The sequence below is a fragment of the Anarrhichthys ocellatus genome, unplaced genomic scaffold (genome assembly GCF_004355925.1).
Source record: "Anarrhichthys ocellatus isolate YVR2014 unplaced genomic scaffold, GSC_Weel_1.0 scaffold3, whole genome shotgun sequence".
Classification (NCBI taxonomy): domain Eukaryota; kingdom Metazoa; phylum Chordata; class Actinopteri; order Perciformes; family Anarhichadidae; genus Anarrhichthys; species Anarrhichthys ocellatus.
The window spans coordinates 11,313,213-11,337,268 of NW_022280033.1; the positions used below are offsets into that span (position 1 = coordinate 11,313,213).

The 24,056-nt window shown below is 39.9% G+C and overlaps 1 protein-coding gene across 3 annotated transcripts; it reads right to left on the reverse strand.

Annotated features, from left to right (window-relative positions):
- Window positions 1-635: 635 nt before the first annotated feature.
- Window positions 636-23,638, reverse strand: col21a1 (collagen, type XXI, alpha 1). Of its 3 annotated transcripts, XM_031841717.1 has the most exons (29): window positions 23,557-23,638; window positions 19,479-19,606; window positions 18,747-19,307; window positions 18,404-18,569; window positions 18,095-18,323; window positions 16,769-16,942; window positions 15,160-15,237; window positions 14,200-14,283; window positions 12,997-13,059; window positions 12,523-12,576; window positions 12,379-12,432; window positions 12,213-12,269; window positions 8,619-8,672; window positions 8,482-8,535; window positions 8,346-8,399; window positions 8,006-8,059; window positions 6,461-6,505; window positions 6,315-6,368; window positions 6,174-6,227; window positions 5,093-5,146; window positions 4,858-4,929; window positions 4,408-4,443; window positions 3,703-3,747; window positions 2,838-2,870; window positions 2,600-2,746; window positions 2,436-2,490; window positions 2,162-2,353; window positions 2,013-2,081; window positions 636-1,868 (listed from the first exon to the last, which is right to left on the reverse strand). In XM_031841717.1, the coding sequence occupies exons 2-29, from the start codon at window positions 19,573-19,575 to the stop codon at window positions 1,681-1,683; spliced, it is 2,877 nt and encodes a 958-aa protein (XP_031697577.1). In that variant the 5' UTR covers window positions 19,576-19,606; window positions 23,557-23,638; the 3' UTR covers window positions 636-1,680. The 3 variants fall into 3 exon arrangements, with proteins under 3 accessions (XP_031697577.1, XP_031697572.1, XP_031697565.1); XM_031841712.1 differs by lacking the exon at window positions 23,557-23,638 and having other exon boundaries at window positions 12,216-12,269; window positions 19,479-21,134; XM_031841705.1 differs by lacking the exon at window positions 23,557-23,638 and having other exon boundaries at window positions 19,479-21,134.
- Between the last annotated feature and the right edge of the window lie 418 nt (window positions 23,639-24,056).

Here is a 24,056-nt window from a genome sequence, read left to right on the forward strand (position 1 = left end):
AACAACAAGGATCCTGTTTTCATACTGCATGGGCTTATGACCCACTGGGATGCTATGCAATATTATTTTATTAAATGCACCAACAAACAAGTGGGCCAACTTCTAATGTGCTACACTAAAAATGATCCCATGTAGGAGCAGATCATGGAAGAGATCAAAATAACACAAAAACAAATTCAATATTAATACAGTATAGAAAAGTATAAGTTAAGTTGACACAAGAAGCCCAGAAAGTACCGTTCTCGGAGGAGCACTAAGTAAACCACATGTTGAAGTTAAATTGCTGGGATAATTAAAAACATAAATACTCAGAGGTTTCCATGTGATGGGTGGCTGCTGTCCAAAATGAAAAAAGGAAGAGTCTCTTTCAGGTAGTACAACTCCTCGATATGCTGGGATGTTACCACATAGCGCCATCTAGTGTACAAATAACGTAAATTGCTATTTCTGAAGTTCCACACACACACACACACACACACATTCTACGTTTGCGCTTGTATTGACGTTACAGTGCTGTGTCCTTAGAGAAGGACCCAGGTGATGATCTTTTTTTTCTTTCCACGCTACATCCTTTTTGGTGCTGCAGTAAAATGTAAAAGTTCACAGCTCACAAAAAACAAAGAACAAGTGGGTTTTTTTAAATCGAGGAGAAAGATTCGATCGATGATGTGATGAACTCCTGTAATAACCCTGAAACTTAAAGCCCAAAGCACAGACCAAACTACGTTCACAAATCATTAAGATATTTTAATTCTAGTAAAACAAAGAGAGAAAGATTCATACAAAAGTCACCTTTTAACAAAATAATAAAATTACAAAAGCTGTTTAAGACATGTCACGGCTGAAATACACAGTTATGACTCTTTTATAAATAACATAAAATACCTGCTACAGTAATGAAAGGAAAGCCTTGAGAACATAAATGACATATTTCAAAGTGAAATCTCAGCATGTTCTTAGACAGTGAAACTTTAAACATGTTGCTTCCTACTTGAAGTAAAATGGTATGTGATTGAATGATTGTGATAGGAGGGAAAGTATTCATTTATCTTGGGTGATACACAATATTATCTGTTTTAAAATGTTTTCATAAGAGTTAAGAGCTTAACAGTCAAACTAAATGCTTCAGGAACAGGCTTACAGCAGGTCACAATCAGCTACAGGAAATCACAGTCTTTCACACATCATTTATCGTGAAACAATTCATTCAACATTTCATTTATAGATAATAGAATGTGTGTGTGTTTTTAACAGAAGATATAGCACTAATCCAATGTGAGGGGGAAATTTAGAGAGTGACATGCAATGAAGCAACACCACGGGGCAATATGGGAAAATGCACCAGCCACACTGCCCAGAGAGAGATCCAGACACACATGAAGTACATGAGTACGAGGTGCTCAGATGAGAGGTATTAAATGGAGCATAGTATTAATTATCGTAGCACCATTAAAACCTCAAAGCATGTCCAAAGACGTGTGAATAATGATACAAAATACAAACATAGTAAAATGTGATAGGATCTAGTTCTGTTGACTGTCTAAGATCACATAATTGGTGATAGAGGAGGTCCGTTTTGTTTCCACGACAGAGCGAGACTGTAAAGATGAGATCTTCCTGAGAATGTCCGTTTGTTCCAGATCAGCTCTAGACTGGTGCCTGCAGTGACGCTCCACTACGTCAATAGTTTGGCCCTTTGCTGTAAGGATCCCGCCTCATAATCCTACTGTAGCACATGGATGGATCACACACCCCAGGCTGACCAGGGATGCCAGGATTACCACTTTTACCCTCTGCTCCGTTTAGACCAGGGGGTCCAGGCCTACCTGTAGGACCTGGCTTACTGTACCCTTGGGGACCCATAGGACCTGTTGAGATAAAAGCCATGATCAGTTCAAAGGAACGGTCCACAGCACTGAAAGGATTAAGTCTTTGTTTAACGAATCCCAGCAAATTAGCTTCATGGCTTTGTGAATGATTTGTGAAACTGAATAACTAGCCACATGATTTACCAGGTGGCCCCTGGTCTCCAATGGTGGTCCGGCCAGGGATCCCCTTCTCACCCATGAAACCTGGTTCTCCTGCAATCACAAGTGTACCTGATTGACCATCCTGCAAAACAGCTTTAATAACATACTGCAGACTTTGACGTTGGTTTTACCTTTCAGCCCATTAATACCAGGGTGCCCTGGCCGACCAGGGCGGCCCGGCTGTCCCCTGGATCCACCAAGTCCAGGAGGACCCCTGAGTCCCTGGAGCCCAGTTGGACCTGGAGGACCAGGAGATCCAGGCCGGCTTTGACACGTGGTACAGCTACTCTGCTGGTTGCTCAGCAACAATAAATGCAGCTCAGCTAGGATGATTGACAGTACAATTATTTCAGATGTGTGGTGAAATAACAAAGAAACTCATCATCAGTCTGTAAAGATACTCACACTGAAGCATATCTCTGCAGATCTGCCGAATGTGACTGTCCGCCACTTGACTGGTCTGGAATAAAAATGATGGATCTTATAGATCTGTCCATTCCACTATGTTAGTCAATATCAGATCTATCATATTAAAAAACAGTAACATTAGCACAATGTGTAGCACATACAGGTCTTCCTTCAGGTCCAGGTGGGCCAGGTAGACCACTGTCCCCCTGCAGCCCTCTGGGGCCAGGTGGGCCTGACTGACCCGACTGTCCGGGCCTACCCATTTGTCCCTCTTGACCTCTCTGCCCCGCATCCCCTGCTGTTCCTTTCTGGCAAAAAATACCAGCCCAGGGTTAACCATAGACACAACAATTCAGGTTGGATAGAGGTACAGTTATTAAAGCATTCAGTTTGGCATACCTCTCCGTTTAGTCCAATTTGACCAGTGGAGCCCTGTCAATGAAAGTCAGGATAAGTCTTTAAAAATAGGAAGCACATACCATCAACAAGGTTGCACAACCCTCAACGTTTGTTTTATTGTAATAACAGAAGATCTGCGTCTAGACTGGTATTAAAATGCTCAGAGACAGACAATCTTGTGGAATTTTAGAGTACGCCTAAGTCTTGGAAATATGAGGGTTTAATATGAATGAAAATGTGAAGCCAGACTCATGACCAATGAGTGGGTGTAAAGCGGTTGTAGCACCATCTATAGGCTAAATAGCATCAGATGTTGCAGTATCACTCTGATATGTGCCTATCATGTAGATTGAGACCATGCCTTCAAGAATTTGACATAGTCATAGTTAAAGGATCAGACTTACAGAGTCATACAAATAAATATATGATGTATAAAAATAAGTACCAAACATGGTTTGGATGAGAAGTTGTGCAAAAAGTAAAAATATAAAATCCCTGTACACATAAGTGGGTATGGCCTATATGGATCAGACTTGTATTGCAACTATGATATGTTGCTAAACTTCATAGTTCAGGAGTTATGAATGAAGATTTAAAGGGCTTAACAAATGGCCACATGGAGGCGCTATCCTCATTTAAATCTATACAACAGTTTTTAGCGTTCCTGCTATCTAACAGAGAAACAGACATGGACCATTCATGAGGGGAGTAGTTCATATATTAAGTTGCACAACAGTAAAATATCTTACAAAATATTTTGATTTGATGATTCGATTTTTTTATTTTAATTGTGTATTGTTTGCACTACTTGTGTCCATTTATTGAAAGTCTTCATCAAACAGCAGAGCTGATCAAAGAAACTCACGTGTTCCCCTTGCCGACCGTGCTCTCCTTTTTCACCTTTCATTCCCTGTTGAGAAAATGACTATAGATCAACGTCACAAAAGCATCTGAAATCCTTTGTTTCAAGCACCGGTCGTTGCTGTACGTGCAGCATATAGTACTACCATAGAGAGTACTTCAGGTTAAAACATAACGTGATAGTGTGTTTTAAAGGCGTCACATTACTCATTCGATTTAATTACATAAATATGAACACACTTCATTGTTGCATTCCAGAGTTTATTTTGCTGTCATGACATGAAATTGATCCAGTTAAGCATAATGGAGAAAACCATGATGGAAGTCAGTAGAGCGCCAAATATCCAGTTATACTTCCAAAACACACATGATTGTTTTCCAAACCCATAATCAATCTTGAAGTTTAATTAAGGAGAATATATCCATCAACTAAAAGAGATACGCCTTACAACAATTACTGAATAAGTTCCACACTGATTTTAATAACACAGATCACTGGTAGTCATTTGGTCCAATTTCTTTTGGACCAAAGTCTTAATACAGCACCCAATGATGATAAATTGCACTTACTTTTATTTAAAGCTTATAATGTCCTCTTAACCTCTCAATTCCAGTTATTATTTTAGATTAAAGTTACAGAGGTCAACATGATCTGCTTGTGTCACTAGATAAGCGTTGATGACAGTGTAGGTTTTGTCTCCAATCTTACCGTCTCTCCTCTTTCAGCGGGATTTCCTCTTTGTCCCTGACAAAAAAATAAATAAGACATGGATTATAACTTAATACGTTACATTTAGTGGGAGGGAAACAAACACAAGTATCAAATGGTTTACAGAAAAATCCCAGTGAAGACTTTGCATATCTGGCTTATAAATGTCCAAAAATAACGTGGTGATGACATTGCTGAGAAAGACTACGTCAGTTCTTGCCTAAGCAAACTGATTGTGCTGTACGTTTTTTTAAACTTTTTTTCCAGGTATGGAAGTTAATTCATTCTTACAACTGGAATTTCAGGCGAACTAATGCACATTCATGGTATGTTCGACCAGGCTGGGTTAACATTTACCACTAAACAACTACAAATTATGAATTTTCAACCTGAAAAGAAAGGGGGAGAGACGGCAGCGTCACAACATTGGCAGAACAAAATGTAAGATACCTTGCTTCCCTTCAGGCCTGGCATGCCTGTGTGCCCCGGCTGACCTGCTCTCCCTGGTTCTCCTCCACTCCCCTTCAAAAGTATTCAGTTTAACACCAATCATTATACAGAGCAGTCTTTATTTACATACTCTAGGACATAAAACTTCCAAAAATGCTTATTGACATTGTGGATAAAAACATGTTCAGACATGAAGCCACCTGGTTCATATTAGAATCTTTAAATTGAAACATACCGCAGGCCCTGGTGTTCCTTGTATACCCGGACTTCCACTTTCAGCTTTGTTCCCCTTGATTAAGAAATAAAACATGTCTTATGTTACAGAAAACAATGCAATAGCATCCAAACAGCATCATATCACTAACTGCTTGACTGCAACTAGTATTTTTACTCCCTTATTATAATTCATTTTCATTGACTCGTGCAGAAGTTTTAGCATACTTTCACAAGGTTTTGGTGCAGCTAGACGTTTAATTATGTCCAATCGTTCTTTTCCAGTTGAACAAGCCTTGGTAATTGCAGTCTGAAGGTCAGCCATAAAATCAAAAGTATTGCCTGCCTCTTCATAAACTAGCTTTTCACTTGTGTGCCATTTACCAATACCGACTGGCTTGTTAAAGGGTGATCAGCTAATGAAATGTGATTAGGAGACAGAGCGTCCAGACCAAACAAGCCAGGCTGCTTACATATTCACTAAAATTCCACTGACGAAAGCAGGAGGGCGAGATCATCCCTTAATTTAGCACCGCCAGTGTGGCCAAGAGATCGTTACTTGTGCTAAAGTGTATTTTAGAAAAACAGGGACCAAACAAAACATGCAATGCTGCTGACCTATGCAGCTCTGTATGTCTTTCAATCAACTCGTTGGTTAGAAAGCTTCAAAGATTTAACCTTTTACAAACTGAAGACACTGTGCACACTGCATGACATAGAGCTTGGGAATGTTACATCATATCAAGCCACTCTGAACCCATGTACTTGTTGGCAGATGTTGCACCTTTTGTGCTTGGACTCGACTTGAATCACAACAAGGCTCGGCCTGCAGCTTGTCGGTTGCTAATGCCAGCTTGTGTGGATTGATCTGCAGTATTGACTTTTCTGGGTCACAGGTTGAGCCAGTGCACTCACAGCCCCAGGGATGCAGCAGGGGATAAACTCACATTATATTTAGTGCACAGTCTATCCATTTTAAATACTTTATTAAATCTTTTTGATGACTGTCACTAAGACGAAAATCTGTTGTTATTTCCGCACTCTTCATCGTAGCTTTGCCTCACTGACATCATAGCTGTCTGAAGAAGCTCAAAAGGCATTACCTTGGGTCCAATTGATCCTTTTAAACCAGGTGCACCAGGTAAACCCATTTCACCCTGCAGGAGGGGGAAGAAATAGTTTTTGGAAACTCTTTAGATTCAATATTAACACAAACAAACAGTCTATAACAGCTGTTAACTTACAGATGGTCCAGTTGATCCTGTGAAGCCTCTGGATCCAGGCAAACCAGCTTCCCCCTTAAATCATGTCAGTCAAACGTGATCACAAAGAATGATACAAAAAACATTGATCAGTTTATTTTGCGCATACATTAGGAACAGGAGCTCACCTTTTGTCCATTCAGGCCTGCAATTCCTGGCAATCCAGGCATACCCTGGGAGCAAGGAAACACAGCATACTGTATTACAGATCAATATGTTCAAGAACACCAAAAAAGAAGAAAAAAACATTTCTAATGGGTCTGTTGTCTGACACATTTTACTAAAACTGCATGTGTTCAAATGCAGTGTTTCTGAACTGATAATAAAACCAGCATGAATGACTACATGTTCCAGTTTACGTCCTTTTAAAGTGAAATAATTATTTCATTGTGTCAGCAACAGAAGTATCCAACTGCTCAATAAAAGGAACTGATTGAACTGACATGTTGCACCAAGAAATGTTACATGGCTAGTTGTACTAGAGAAACATGGTTTTGGGCTTTTTGAAGGAATATTTAATTTAATTTCCTTCTTCAAACAGACGCGGTCTGTGCAGCAGACAAGTGTACAATCTTTGGATGAATCCTTTGTGCTACACTTGACTTGTTTTCCTTGCTGATAAATGCAATACTGTACTAAAGAAAGTAGTTGCTATTTAAATTGCACGTAGGAAAAAGAGGGAAAGTAGTTTCAAATTTACAAATAAATGGTTTTAATACATTGCAAGTTGATGTGGTTCAACACATGCAGCAAAACTACCCTGGAAAGCCCTCTTTAGTTTTTTGTTTTGCCGTTACCTTCCTGTGAGATAAATGCATGCAGATGCTCAGTGTTTGCCTCAAACTGAAGTTTAAGTAGCATATGTTCTTAATGATGGATTTGACTGGCAGGCAGAGAGACAGAATACATAGTTAGAGCCACCCAGACACTCACACTCTACCTATAGGAGAAGAAATCCCCGTCTTCGGGGCCGACATTGAAGCGCTAACTGCATCGTGTTTTAACTTGAGGAAGTATGGTATTAATCCTGGCTCCTTGGATACATCGCTAACTCTATTGTTCTGGTGGGGGAAAATGGCTTACAGCCTTGTGGAGCAACTGACTCATCTTTTGTAGACTCATCACAAAGTTTTGGACAACACTTATAATCATGATCAGTGGGGTGGCTGCCCAGTTGAAACACTTTCTTCCTAAAACAGATTTGCGAGAGCGCCACAGAATTCCCTCGCTGAGTTACTTTTACTGCCTTAGATTATAGCATGAGCCTGCAGGTTACATAACAGGGTTATCCTGGGATGAACTTCAGGGGAAATACCCCTAATTTACTGGCTGTCAGGGGTATTCTCTGTACTGCTGACAGTACGTTAACACACACAACAGTAAAACATGTGCATGCAAGTCTGAGTAATCCATAAAACCAGTACAGTATTTGCCTATTGTTATCTTCTGTCATTATAATGTGATGTCAGCTACAACTTGTAGATTGCCACATAAATGAAGCTCCCCTTTTCTTTCCGTCCAAGCTGAACTCAATAAGAGATATATTTCATATTTCATTCATGCGTATTTTGCATAACATCCTCAACTGCTAAGAGTGCAAGTAAAGATCAAGCTCAAACAACCTACAAAATCCCAAACATGCACAATGAGTGATGTCTGTGTTTACAACTCACAGGATGGCCTTCCCTTCCATCAACACCAGGAATGCCACTGTCCCCGGCTTCTCCCTTTATACATCAGAGAAACAAAAGCATCATTAATCATTGCCTTGTCTTGATAGATTCCTATCTAAATGATGTGTACAAAAGTTGTCAAATGTGGTTTCGGAAAAGACAAGGGAGACACCAGCACCGTATGACTGCATTCCCATGGTTGCCAAACATAAACAAACCCTTTGGAGCAGCAATTCCTTTTAAAAATCGTCAGGCTTAGCCAACCCCATGCCTCTATTATTCTCCTAATCCCTGAATGAGCTTTGTAAGATACTATTTTGCACTGTCGAAACAAACAAACCTTTTGACCAGGTCTTCCAGGAAATCCAACATTTCCATTTCTCCCATTTAGGCCCTGAAACCAGAGTACAGGGTTTTTACAAAGGGTTATAATGGCACATAAGCTCTGATTTGATGATGAAATGTTTTATACATACTGGGTCTCCTGGATAACCTGGTGGCCCAGGAGGTCCCACATTTCCATTTTCTCCCTGGAAACACCATGCCACCCAGTTAAGATTGATATATTTCTTGTGTAATTTTCAGCAGCCATTAGATTTGTCCGCATCCTTACCGCTTGACCGGCTTTCCCCGGTAACCCTGCAATTCCTGTGGATCCTATTGAGCCCTGAGAAAAGACAATATATGTTAGAGCACTTCATAGACCCATTGTGACGTTTACATGGTCACAAATGTGCAGTGAGTAATTGTCTTGTTTTTTGTGGGCTTGACAATGAATTCAGCAACTAGTTGGACTGAAACTTAAAGTAGTGACTTTTTTCACTGCGCCATTCAGGCATTTTAAAAATTGCACAAAGAGCTATGACAAAGGGATTTGTGCCACAGACTGGAAGAGCTGCAGCCGGGGCAGTAAATGCACAATCATGGAAGCCAACTGGTAGTTTTTGCGCGTTATTTGTCTTTATGCTGCTGGAAGCGTCACTGTTTTTTGGGGGATTGTGTTGCAAATGCTAGGCAGTACCCCTTTGTGTGACGACATGGAGCATAGACATGGACAGCTGCTCGCAGTGTAAGCAATGACTGGTTTGCATCTCAGGTGTGCAGGGAAGTTGTGATAAGGAGCTTTCGCTCACTCCCCCAGCTGAGCTACGGGTTTCCTACTGCTCTGATTTCTGTCAAGATGAATGTAGTTACAGTGTTAATGAACTACAGGGATTGTTATCACAGGCTGGATGGCCACATAATTCGCAATAAAATGTCTCTTCAACGGTGATTGATGACTGTGGTCATGAACAAGTATCGCAGACTGTGAATACACAAACATATCCAATTTTTTTGGCAAAGTATCTAATACTTCTTCCTCTTTTGTCCTTGAAGTATGTACTGCTGTCTTAATTTAGCAGACATCTCATGTTTCCGTTCACTAGATCCTATGCCAGGAAAATGAAACTACACCCTTGGGTGGTCTTACAATATGGGAACAATTTGGAAAGGTAGATGTAAATGCGTTTACATCCATAGAAAATCGTATACTCTACAAAATTAGGATTCCCTCTAACTTGAAGAGAAGCTTGAGAGGCTGGTTGAATACCTCTCGGTCTGCAGAGATTGTTCTGCGGTGCTTGGAGCACATTTAGTTTCCCCAGAGTGCAACCATCTCTTGGCCCAGACATAAAGTGTCTTTAGTTACCCAGACCAAAACTTGTGGATGTTTTCACTTGGCCTCTAGGAAAATTGATTTTAAGATGAATGCCAAATGGCTGGAGTTTGAATTGTGGAGGAGCCAAAGGTATCTGAGCTCTTTAGTGTTTCTTAGAAAGAGGGATGCTTTATGTATTTGTAGCCACGGTAGCACTATGGCTCTATGACGACAATGTTGGTTGGTCAGTCCCAGTAAATTAATTACTAATTATTGTGTCATTCTTACCCCGTTTGGTGAGACCGAGCTGGGTAAACATGTTAGCATTGCCATTGTGAGCATGTTAGCATGTTGACGTTAGTATTTAGCTCAAAGCACCACTGTAACTAAGTTTAACTTCAGAGAGAAAATATGTACACTCTCATCTACAGTACTGTAGTCTTTAAATCAAGATTGAAGACTTTTCTGTTTGCTGCTGCCTTTAATTGAACCATATTCAAGGATATTAATCAATTTCCTGCATTGCTGCGTCTTCCACTGCTTTTTAGTGTTTTAATGACTGTTTTTAATGTTTCAATGAATGTTCTTAATTGTTTTGAAATGCCTTATGTTTTGGTGCTTTTAATGGTTTTATGTGAAGCACTTTGAATTACCTTGTTGTTGAAATATGCGATACAAATAAACTTGCCTTGCCTGCTGTATATTTTCCAGTTTGTATAACCTATTCAAAACAGAGCTTTTCCAAACTCTTTAACATGTTTAGCAGCTGTCCTTCTTTGACATGTAAGAAGTGATGGAAATTCCCGAGCAGTGAACCCCGTCTAGATGCTCATCTCATCATTCAGGATGCCGAGGACCATTACACTAATTAGATGTCTAATTATGGGGTTTTAAAAGAGCACTTTCACAGACCAGTAAAAGCCATGATCCTTTCATCTTGTAAGCATTACTCGAAATAAGATCAAAAAAAGACACAGTAAATCCAGACGTTCTTCAGCAGTGCAGTCCCCAGTTGTGCTCTCTCTCTCTCTTTTGTGTGTGGCCAAAAATCAAAGTATTGCACTTATTAATCAAAGTGTGTTGAAGAAGACTGTCCAAAACACTAGACAGAACTTAATTTGATACATCCTGGACCTGTGAGTGAATCTCTATTGTGACAGATGGTACGGGAGTTTTCGCTCCAGGTGCAAACAGCTGAGACCATTTTTTTAAATGACGTTAACGGCTTGAATTGTTTTCCATTTCAGCCACCTGGCAGTGACCCCTGTGGTCACACTGATTACAAGGTAGGACGATATGACAGAGCTGATGCATTACCTCATTGATCCTCAAAATAATGCTAAACGCTAAATGTTCACTGTGATCAGACGAATAAAATAGTTCTGGATAAAGCTGTAGGACTGTCGAGCTTCTTCTACAGTCTGCTGTGACTGTGGTCGAGGCCTTTAAAGTACCCGTTGAGCACAAACTGCTGGATCATTTGCTTGCTTTTATCTGACAGACCCTTTGTATGGATTATTGCATCAATTTCTCACTTTATGTTTGGACTGCTTGTGGCAGCGAACACATTTCACCTCGCAGGTGCTTTCCCCCCGTGGCTCATATGCTTTTGTCTTCTACACATTGGTATAGATCATGACAGCTGCTGGGAACATGCAGCATCAACTGCACATAATGTTTTCCAGGCTGTGCGACTGAACAGCGGGAGAGGCAGTTGTCCAGCCGAGGCATAGTCTGCCTCTAGTGTATTGATTTCTTAACATCTTGATACTTTGAATGGGCTTTGAGGCTCAGAGATTGTCTCCTTAGACTTGAATGTGAAAGGTATTTAGCAGGTTTGATAAAGGAAGATTCATTGACATTTAGCTTTTTTCATATTTGTACTTGTGTAAAGGGTGGTGGGCTTTGAAGCCAGGTTGGTCACACATAAGGTTTTACTTCTAACTATTCCTCTCTGTGGTCATATGATCTGTTTTTTTAGTCTTGGGTTTTCTCTCTTCATATCTTCCTTGCATCTCTGCCTCGGGTCTTACAGTAATTGGGAGGCTAAGGAGCAAGAAGGAGATGCAACTGAGGGGGACAAAAACAAGGCAACACGAGATACAAGATACTGGCTCTCTAAAAACAGTGTGTTGTGTGTTGTTTGAGCTTTCGAAGGAAAGGCCAGAACAAAAGTCAGGAAATATGAACACATTTAAAAAGTCTCTGATGCCCGTCATGCTGACTCTGCAACATGCTCTTGTCAGACAGTTTAGATGTTGCATTTTTTTTTACTCTCCCAGGGGATCTGGCTTTATATTCATAACACATGGTTCCTAGAGTGATTGATGTGATGGTGTTCAAACGGTTCAGGTTAATGTCTCTAGCAGGGATTTCCTGTCAATCCTACATTTGATCTCATTAAAAGATGATTTACCTTGACAATTCAAAGTGTGGTTTTTTTACGTTTTTTTTCTTCTTTTTTTTCATAATTTTTACTCACTTCTCATGCTTAAATTAGATTTAAAAAAAATAATGTTCACCAATATCTGGATAGAGTATTATCAAGTATTTAATAATTAACATCACCACCTTCTCTGCTGGTTTTCCAGGCGATCCTGGTAATCCAGGCGCACCTCTCTCACCCTGAAAGAACAGACTTGTTACAAAACTGTTCTTTGGTGGTCACAAATCAGTGCAACAGCATGGTAATGAAACCATTTTGGTCCCCATTTGTGCTTTTTGACCTTCCTACCAAAACACCAGGCCTCCCTGGCTCGCCTTTGTATCCAACTGACCCACGTGGACCCTGACGGGGGAAAAAAAGGAAACAGCTTTAAATTCTCTGTTCGAGATGCTGATTTTAATGTTAAGGTAAATCAACTGAATTTTTCTTTACCTCTACTCCTGGTGGACCTGGCAGCCCTGGACTTGCTCTAATGCCAGGGATACCCTTATAATTAAAAAAAGATGAGAGGTACACACATTTGGTTAAACATTTGAACCCCCTCAACTGTGTGCATGATCTCTAAATGAGTCCAGGCTGCACGGTGAGTTTTTGATCATGTGGTAGAACATGAGGTTTACTTTTGGATGTTTTTCATCAGCCAAATCACAACTGTGCTGCCACCAGTGGTATAATAAGACGTTTTTCTATTTATCCATTGGAAAAATGAGTAAATAAGTATACAGTATTTACCACTGAAGCGGTTCTGACCACATTGAATTAACAAGCAGCAACTGTCATGACTTAATGGGTACATTAACTCAATTGCTTCTGGTCTTTTCTCAGATGCGGTTGTGGATGCTGCTGTGACAGTGTTGTTGGCAATTAAGATCTGTATATTTGTATATTGAACTATGTAGTACTCACAGGCTTACCATCAGCACCAGCAGGTCCAGGCTGACCAGGTTTGCCGGTGTTTCCTTGGTCTCCCTAAAGAAAGTGAAAAGAGCTGATTTAATGATGTGTTACTAAACAAGTTCTTTGTACGTCTTCATCCATCATGCAACCTCAAAGCAGCATAAATGAATCCATAGAGAGTAGGGAGTGTTGATTTAGTGCATCCTGCTGAGTTAGTTTATCGAATGTACTGTAAGATGTTCTTGGACACTGTGGGGTTATAAGGAACATCTGCAGCCTTCAATGGTCCCAGCATTTTGGATCTATTAGTAAATGTAGTAAAAGAATAGCTGTGATGTTATGAACCCAAACGTGCCTGAACCCATGTAGGTTTTATTAACAAAGAGTCTTGTTGCTACAGCAATAGCTCTCGCAGGTCTTATGCCCAGGTTTATGACCTGGGCTGCTGTTATTTTGTTGATACCCCATGATCAATAAAAAGAGAAAATGTAGGTTTTTAATCCTTATTTTGGTCATTTTCTACTCTAACCAGTGTTTATCTTAAACAGTGGTCTGGTTAGCTTCAAGCCAACAGTACATTACAGCAGGATCTTACAAGGCTAACCATACTGTAGCTTCCTCACAACGGCAAGCTGCAATTTGCCCAACAGGACAAAAGGGGCTATTTGGTGCGTCCATAATTTGTAGTTTTCAGCAGATAACTGTGTATTTAAGAGATTAAGGAACAAAAACCTCCCACACAGGACTGTTTCTGGCACAAAGGAAATCTGTGTTTACAGGCTGTAATGACTGTAGCTGGATTTGACCTATTGGTAAAGTGCAACCTTGTGTGCTTCTTGCTTATCCGACATCCGACATTCAGCACACAATCCCTCAAGGCTAATCTGCGAGTGCTCTGTAGAGAACAGAAGGGAGTTTATACATCAACCAAAATCGCTAATTATTCTTCTCTCATTTAATCTCAAAGGAATACCGCTGTTTAAAGTAAATATTTAACCAACTGTCTGACCACTGAGGATGTGGTTGAGCTCTGTGTTGAACAAGGAACAGACTCTATTCTCTGATATCTCACAGCGTTTTTGCATTTATTTCTGCAGGCTAATTTGGCTGGTTTTCAGTGTGGCGGTATGTGCTGAATACAAAACAATAAAATAACACAAGAGAAAGAATGAAGGATAATAGAGAGAGGCAACGTTTTCTTTAAAAACTGACCTTTATTCCTGAACGTCCAGGGGCTCCAGGAGGACAAACACAAGGTTCTGGAGTTGGTTCGGTGTAATCAGGACTGTTGGAGCACTGTAACAAACAAAGACTAGACATTGAGCGTAGATACAGAAGTATACATATTAGAGCATTTCCTTAGTCTTCTACAATCGTAAACTAATACATTTTTTGAGTTTTCGACTATTGGTTGGACATCTAGAAAATGAGCAATCGATCAATTCATGGTCTAATGTTAATGTAAATGTCACGAATCCAATACGAAAACCTGAAAACTGAATACATTACATTTTAAGAAAAATAAAAAATGTCATCACAAAGCTGCTGTGTTCTAAATCTAATCTGTATTTGACTTTGAATAAGCAGGTCTTCCTGCTACACTTTAAACTGAATATCTTTCTGGTTTTAAATCAAATTATGTGATATTTTGCCAGAAAGGCATCTGATCTTTCGCAGTGGTATACTTGGCAAGCATTTGTAATTTTACGCTACTCTTTTGATATTATCAGCCTCACATTAAAAACACTAATTTGGCACCGGCTTTGTGGTTATAGCAGTTTTAAAGCCAACATAACAATGGGCCACTGCATCACAAACACTGTTACAGCCAGCAGACAATAAAACTGTACTAAGTGCAACATGTTTGAAGCTGAGCCATGGGTCCTCCTCCAAGAAAGTGTTGGATGCATAAACAGATGTGACTTGAAATGAATATGCTGAGTTTACACTTTCACTACACAATACTACAGTACACTGAGCTGACGGGATATAAATCAAGACCTTTTTATATGCCATTCAGAATGAGGTGTGGAGTTAACTGATGGTGAAATAGTGTGTTTCAAAGCAGAAACAGATGTAGCTGAACAAGGTGAGAAGTGGGTGAGAAGAAGTTATCTTTGTTGCTTTTGGACTGAAATAAAAGTTCAGTGCCAAGCAGACTCTTGTACTTACAACTCCAGGTATTTCACACGCAGTCTCGCGGTTACTCTGCTCGGGGTCACAGTAAATGCGAAGTTTCTGGATTTCAAACTGAACAAGATTTAAAAAGAGAAGAAACTCTTGTTAAAAACACAGCCTCCACTGTTGGAGCCTCCAAACAAGCAAACAAAACATACAAGGGGATAATTTTGCAACGTTTAGTTCGGTTTTATCAGTGCTGTGCCACTAATAAATTGAAATTGATATTGTACAACTGTTAAATTGCCCTCACTCGGCATTACGCAGCTATATGTTGCCAGACCTCCCTCAGGGTTGGAAGAGTTCTGCAGCACCGTTACACTATTCTTCCATTATTTGGTATTTTGTTGATGTTGGTGGTAAAATGGCTCCAGAATGTCCCATAGACTGTTTCCCTCCAGTTACCATGTGAGCAGAGAGATGATCCCGACATATGATTTATATTATGTTCAGCTTCATGAAAACATTACTATGAGCTGGCAGTACAAATCAATGTCAAACAAAACAGTTTGCATTTTGTTGATGATAATGACTTTTTGTAGCCTATTTAGGTTTAAACACAATAAGAATGTCTGGTGTGGTCTGTTGGTTCACGCTAATTTAAAGTTGTTTAAAATTGCATTGTGGTACTTTTAGAGGTCCTATTACAACATCTGTTTCCAATTACACGTGTGTTTATCCAGACATGACACTCACAACAGTGCATTGACTCTGTTAAATGGCTTAAAACTACATGATCCCTGTAACAATGGATCAGTACACACAATTACATTCACTGCCAGGCTGCGGCTTAATATCCATAACTATAATGAAGTAAAAGTCATGAATGATTTATGTTCTTCCCTTCTTTCTTTTCTGCACAGATTTTCTGCACAGACTCTCTTCTATTCATCATCATGGTAAAAAGTATTTTTGTGTGATTAAATTATATTTATATGTCATATTTTGCTTATATTATGATCTACAGCGAGTTGTACTCAGGATTTTAGTATAATACAATGTCTGCATTATTTACATTATTTTAAGTATCTAATTTCATTCACCACCATTGTGGCCACAAATGCATCAATGACAAACACGCCTTATTGCTCACATATGTCTGAGGTATTATATATTGTCCAATTTCTGCTATTTTTTCATAATAAAAAAGTGTAACATCATATTAACAATTAGAATAAAAGGATGTATTGTGCAAAACACAGTTATTATTCTTTTCCATATCGTTATCGTTACATTAACATGATGCACTATATAGCCTTCTGTCGAGCAAATTACAACACAGGATAATTATGATTTATTGCAAATGCTTGGCACGAAATGTAGCAATTGAGACAAATAAAACAAAGATTAATAAGAGCTAGTGGACAAAAAGGCTAATTTTTGCCAATGATTTATTATCCACAGAGTAGAGCATGTCTCTCAGGAGACAGCAATAAACTGTGTGATGCTGTTTAAAACATATATCAGTGCTGAGTTTGCTCAACAACTCATTAAAGAAACGGTTCCCTCTTTCTAGAGTCAAGTTGCCGTACTTATGAATTAGTTTTCTGGGAACCAAACGTGTATTTTGTGAAAATTGGGTTCTTGATGTCAATAAACTTACTGGCACTGTTGTTTCCTTTCGGACATATTTTCCAACTTGGGTTTTGCCGTTGATGAAAATACCGACAGGGGGCTCCAAGGGTCGGGTTTCAATCTCCAGGTCATCGACATAAAGAGTAACATCCTCCTCAGTGACCAGCAGCCGCAGCTGGTGCCATTTCTCATCAAACAGCTTCTGTTGTCATAGAAAACCAACAGGAAAAACATGGTTAATATTATGGTACGTGCTTGGATGTGTGCTGATGAAGACATTCAAAAAAACCAATCTGCCCCCTGCAGGAAGCGTTTACATTGCTGTAATTGTTGTTCATAGCAGAAAGCAAAGGAACTCAGTTACTCATTAGGGCATTTTGATGTGTTAAGACCCGGACAATACAAATTAGTCATGGTTAAGAAGAATTCATTCAAATAATTGTGGCATTTTAAACCTTTCTCGAGCTCAGACTCATTTGGTAATATTATGAAGGCACATTGTGATTGTGAAGATTAATATCTCGGAAACACAACACACAGTTTCCAAATAAAGACTGTTTGTTTTTGCAGTTTCTGAACAAATTGCAATTGAGATAATCGTCTGTCTATCTCTCGAAAATAGTTAAATGATATGTGCTACTTCTTCAAAGGCAAGTTTTTAATCTGTTTATCATAGAGATGTCCATTAGCCTCTGTAAAAGTTGAATAGGCTACCAACACTCTAAAGGCTCATACCAGCTGTCTAGATATGTGAATAGGAGGATTAGGATTGATTGGTTACATAACAGGTATTATGTGTGGCTAAAAGAAAGTGCCTAAACCTTTGGGGGTGCATCGTTTAAAACAGTGTGTTGATACAATGAAGAGAATACCCTTTGAATACCATTGATTACCTGTATGAGTGTGCTTTCTCTTGGACAAGCTACAAGCATTTATATTCTGAATTTATAGCATAAATGAATCAATCAGACCCTTAGAGAGGTAATCCAGCAATTTAACTTTGCAACTACATAAAGATGGGAGACTCACAAGAGACAGGTTAAATTAAGAATGGTTGAAATCGACGCGACAAAGGCCAAAATATCCTACTTTTTAATTTCTAGTGAAAAAGGATGGATAGTACATTTGCCATAATGCTTACTTAGTGTGTCTCTTTGTGTGACCATCTATGTTTCGTAAACACCCACATCGTAGTTTTCTCAGGCTTGGAAAAGCTCCTACACAGCCGAAGAAGGCTAAATACAACTGTGTAGCTTAATACTCTCTTTGAAAAGTGTACTGATCGTAATGTGTAAACTCAGTGGAGGGCCCTTCTAAGATTGTTTCAAAGAAATAAAACACACTGTTAACGTACCCTTGCTGTTTGCTGTGCAAATGTAACCGTTTGAGTTCCACTAGATGCCTCACTGGTTGTGGTGAACTTGACGGTGCTCTCCACTCCATTTAGAGTGACCGCCATCTGAGGTTTCCCATCACGCGTCTGTATTCTCCACACGTCCCACTCCTCTATCACCACTGATCCTTTATACCTCAGCGTGGCCACAAAAACATATGACGGAGGCAGGCCATCAGGAAAAAGGGTCCTGGATGACCAAATATACAAGTCAGTCAAGTTGTGAACACACTGGTAAAGATGAAGAAAGAATAAAAGCAAGGCGATTACCGGGTAGCTTCACTCAAGTCGAGACGAGATGTCACCTCATAGGCCTTAGTGCCATAATATGTCCCTTGTATCTTCTTTGCTTTTTTAGCCAAATTTAAATGTAACAGAATATCAAAACCCTTCTCATCGCGGGAATCTATGGGAATTCTTGCTGGACAAACAGTCTCTGCAACAGACAAACACAGTTAATTGGAAAGATAAACAAACATAGGTACAAGTGGAGAACAATGGAGGGACGGACAAATGGATTAGGTGAAGAGATACCACTCAAGCAATATTTGACCTCATAGTATTTCAGCAGAACAACACTTTCAGCTCCAGACACTGATCAGCAGTTGCTTACCTTCACAGAGTTTCTGTCGTATGACCTGTATGATCCTGGAAATGCCTTTGTAGTCCTCAACAGAGAAGACATACGTTGAAAATGGCTTGTTTGCAATGTCTTGCAACTGGGACACTTCTGTCTCTGGCCCAACACCGATTGCAAACAGAATTATTCCTTTTTTCCGCGCTGCCTCGGCCGCTTTCAAAACATCATCTTGAGACTTCCCGTCTGTGAGGACAACAGCAATTCTGGAAATGCCTGACGGGCCGCGCTCGGACAGGCCAAACAGTTTGTCTGTTGCAAACTCAATGGCTGTCCCTGTGTTAGTGTTTCCCCCCATGTACTCAATGGACTCCATCGCTTTGATGAGGTCTTTGGTAGAGAAATGCTTCCCCAGAGGTATTTCTAAAACGGGTTCACTGCTGTATTGGACGACTCCAGCCTGGGTAAACTTCTGTCCAATATTGAAGCTTGTTGTTATGTTGACAAGCCAACGCTTTACTATTTCAAAATTGACATCTTCAACACTCCACGAGCCGTCTAGAATAAAGACCAAATCACATGGTGCGGTCCTACAACCTGAAGCAGACAGGAAATAAACAGTCAGCAGTTTAAAATGATGTTTGATTAAAAAACATTAAAATCTAGTTTGGTGGAATTTACAGTACATGAAATCACCTTTGCCAGTTTTTAATGTGTGGACAACAAGCATAACAAAGTGTGAGACAATGAAGACAGAAGCATTCTTACTTCTTATGTCTTCATCTTGAGCTGCACTAAACAAATGGAGAAGCATGAAGCACAGGCATCTTAAGACACAATGCATGGATGTTGCTCTGTAACCCATTATGCAGCTGTACCAAGTTCCAATTGTGCACCTACAGGGAAAAGGGAAAAGGAAAAACATGCTTTGTATTGCAGAGAAAAAGAAAAAGGACAATGCAAGCATTTGAGACGGTTAATTCCTCAGACGTTTTTTCCATTATCGAGATGTTTGGCTGCCATTTATTCTGGCCCATCCCCTCTCCATAGACTTCAATCACAAAACTATCCCACTCATTGTATTAATTATGAATTTATTCTCAAACAATAAATTATTCAAGCATTGTATATACATGCAAAAAAGCCGCATTTGTGCATTGAGGTAAAGTTGACCCTAAATGTTATATGAAAGTGATCTGATTAAGCTTTGTATGAATGTGTATGACTCAAGCATGACAGCAGGAAGTCCATGCATACATTCACACTGTAATCATTTGTTTCATTTTCAAACATTTTGCATATTAATTTGATCGTTGCTAGTTATTTTTGGTTAGCTTTTGTGACTCAACAGTTTTATTTTACAGCAGGACAGGTTATGATTTCGATTTTTCATCAACTGAGCTGTGCATTTTGTAGAAGCCTGGCTGTCTCCAGGATAGGCATTAGTACAGAGGAGTGTGCACATACTGTATAAGCTGCCTTGGTGTAAACAATACTGTCTGCATATTGCACTTAGGTCAAGGCACAAGTGAAGCACAGATAAGCACGGTAATTCAAATCTTATTACGAAAGGTAGGGTAAAAAAAACTGAAACTAGAAGAAACGGCAGCTAAATGTCAAAATAATGGACAACACTAAACAATAAATCTAAGACAGAGAAAAATCATTTAAATACTTATGGTTTAATCAGACAAGATCTTAAAACTGCATTGTTTGATTTTTCGCCCACTTGAGGCAGTGCAACAACATTGACATATCATCACCTTATGAAGTTGATATGGCGAATGTCCATTCATATGAAGTCATTACTATTCCCTTAGGGGGTGTTAGTCCAATATTGTTAGCTCTGTTTTTGGTCTCTAGCGCCAGGGAAAGATATCTTGCTCTTTAGCTGCTAAGTGCTCCACTATGTTCACCAACTAGAGGCTAACTTCTGCTGTTTGGTGCTGAGCAGGTAGAGCGCAGTGGGTTTGTCAGAGTTAATGCTGAAATCAGCTGCAGGCAGTTGTCACTGGGGCCATCAAGTGCAAATTCAGCACTCAGCCCATGTTTGCTTTTTCGTAAGTGATATTCACTTACTACCTCCCACTGCTGCCACAGACTCTGCTGTACTACCCACAAATCCCTAATTCACTTACTTGAGCCACAAAGTTATACTCTTGAGCTCTGCATCCAACCTCCATGCGGCACGCTTCATCTTTCCAGTCCTGCTGCACAGCCACAGTACACCTAAGCATTTTCCTTTCAAGCCTCATCCACCACATCCTTACATGGCACTGCCAGCTTTACTAAATAAACAACTTACTGAACTTCTGACCACAACTGCCCTTAAACCAGTGCTCACTGTTTCCTGTGGGATTATCGGCTGTTTCCTCAAATCTGCTGCCATTTGCCAGTCTCTGCCCACCTTTGGCCAGAATACTGTACAACACGACTGCCCAGAAAAGCTTCACTCCTACACTTTACCTCCCTAATGGATAACACCATAATACCTTCCTTCAGCAGATGAAGACATTTCAACCAGTTACCATCACATGCTGCTAAAATACTTAGTTATTAAATACTTAGTTGCAAGACATTGCAAATACTTAGTTACGTGCCAAATTGCAGTTTGTCCTTAAACAGTGATTAATGTCTAAAAATGGCATGTTGCATACCTGCTGTATTTTGCATGTTTATTTCAGTTACAGCTGAACAATGATATCACTAGATGTGCAGCAAACAACATGTAGTATTATTGTGGAGTATAATAATGGTTATGTTCATGCTCATGGAATTAGAGATGAACTGAGATATGAGGAACCAGGTGAAACAATAAAAGTTGGTGTTTACATTGTGCATGTGAGCAGAGGGTAGACAGGGTTTATCCTGTGTTGTTTCTGTGTTCAATTATCTTCTACATTTTTCAGCATGTGAAAGAAAGAAACTGCTGATATCCTAAAAGGAGGGAGTTGCAAATGAAGACCAGATATGCTGCATACAGTAGAAGAAGCAGGACTAGTGGAAGGAACTTGATAGGAAGGAACTGACCATTGTCCTTATATAGCTATATCTGATTGTGAGGGTCAACAAAACAGTGGCTAGGACATGACCCCTTGGCCTCCCAAAAGCTTTTATTCCTGCGCAGCCAAAGAGGGGTCACACTCTTTAACATGACTGAATTTTTCCACCCTGTAAACTCAGGGTTGAAGTAACACAGTTGAAGGAGGCGTTTAGCTGCCATAGTTCTCTGCAAGCCGTTTTCTTCAGAATTTTCCCCCGCTAGAGAGCTGGAGGAGGTTGTTGGAAAACCCCCTCATTGGCTCCAGTCAGGATGACTTTCCCCTCGACTGACTTTCCCCAAACGAAGTGTTTCTACACCTCTGCTCGAGCCACATGGAATTGATTTACACCATCGGACAGTGAAATTCCGACTGTGGACTTTGACTAAACACATGTAATTTAGTTACAATGAAGGGAAACAACCTTCCGTCCAGGAATAAAGATGCAACATTACGCATGCTATGCTATAATGCTTAATGCATGCATAATGTAGTAGAATAAACAGGTGCACTAGTGTTGCAGGTTAGTACCAGACTCCACTGATCTCTGACGTTATTGGGGCAGCACAGACACTTTGTAGCTCAAGGTTTTGATGTTTGAATGGCAGAACTGTAACTCTGTGAATGTAACCACCACATGGCATTGATTCTAGGTTGAGCCAGTTGTTTTGTTGCAATACTTTTCAATCTCAATAAGATTCATGTGAGACTTATTCACAGTTTAGTTCCAGCTGGAAATGTCGTTCAGGAAGCTGCTGAACAAATGACTTCTCCCAATACACTAACATTTCACTTGTTTTCACATTTCCCTTTCAAGGTGGGTGACACTGAGTCATCACACATATGTTAAAAACTGTACCACAGATTTTGTGCTTAACAAGTTATACTTCCCTTCAACATTTACATTTTGACATGTAGCAGGAAACCATAACAATGTGTTTGAATTATGAAGCTCCGAGAGGAAAAAATAGATCCTTTCTATTTGTTTTGTACCTTATGTAACACATTTGCATGCTTTAACTCCCCTTGACTTGCTGAAGTTATACTTATCTGCTGCAAATTTCATTCCAGAAACAACAACTGCTGGTCTTGCTGAACAGTTGCCAAGATCAGGGGGATTTATTCCTGCCAACTTCTTCAAGCAGCAAGGAAAAGCCAAGCCCTATCCGTAGAAATCTGTTTTTGACTAATCCAAAGCTTAAATAATGTCTTGTAGAACCTCTGCTCATATAGATCTTATCGCTGCCCACTCTCAAAAGCTTTTGTTATTTGTGTATATGCTGTTCTCACATCTGTAAAAAAAAAAACTGTACGAGTACAATACATGCAATACAGTGGTGCACTGTGCAGGAGGCTTGCACAGATTCAAGAAATATGAAAGACATTTTTTTTACGAGAAGTACAATGGCCAGGAAAGAAATCTTGAGCGGATTCCATTCATTCTTTGCATGACAGTAGCACAAACAAGGGACTGATAACTGGACTTAATGTCTTCAATGTGCAACTGCGGCAGCACAGAGTCAAGGACACTAAAGTAAAAGTTGACACTGTGCAAAAACTATTACTTGAAAAATATATTAAATACACTAAAATCAGCCCAAAAAAAATCACTTTAATGATCAAAAACTGCCTCCGTAGATTCTAATACTCTGAATGTAAATGTCTATTGATAAAATAAATATGACATTTACATCGTCATGCATAAAAACACACCCAAAACCTCTAACTGCAAATGAGACATTGTTTTAAATTCTGAAATACAATAAGTTTCCAAACAAAAAGACAGAAAGTAAGCAAAAGGTTACCGGTAAGCGTCCAAGCCCTTGTGTGAGTTCCTGTTAATCCTCTCATTGAGAGCCAGTGATCAACACTGTTCACAGCCCTGGGTTTACAGAAACTGAATTTAGGGAGAAGTGCACATGTTTCTCTACTGAATGAAAGCCTGCCCTTTCCAGCAGCTCTCTGTCTCCCCCCCCCCACCCTCGCTCCGGACTTTTACTGGCCTACAGCCACCCTCAATTACCATGGGTGGAAAGAGAAGCAGATAAGGAGAGCATGCAATAGTGAAGCAGACAGCCCATCTGACAGTCCAAAAGGAAAATAATAGTAATGAGCACTGCCTCCTTCCAAGTGTTAAGTGTTTGGATCGTGTGTGGGTTGCTAGGGGCATAACCAGAGAACATGGAGTTTTCTGGATGCAGAACAAGCACCGGATCAGCCAACAAACGTTAGTATACTGAGACACAAATACTGTACTGCTCATGGTACCTTCAGCAGGTCCTCAAGTGCTCAGCAATGTATCACA

What these genes read in the sequence shown, in the direction of transcription:
- col21a1 (XM_031841705.1), bottom strand. Translation starts at nt 19,677, where the DNA reads ATGCTTGCATTGTCCTTTTTCTTTTTCTCTGCAATACAAAGCATGTTT. An exon ending in CAGGTCCACCAGGAGTAGAG is followed by an intron (nt 12,433 to 12,522) that starts GTAAAGAAAAAT and finishes TTCCCCCGTCAG; the next exon opens with GGTCCACGTGGGTCAGTTGG. An exon ending in AAGGATCAATTGGACCCAAG is followed by an intron (nt 5,147 to 6,173) that starts GTAATGCCTTTT and finishes TTCTTAATCAAG; the next exon opens with GGGAACAAAGCTGAAAGTGG.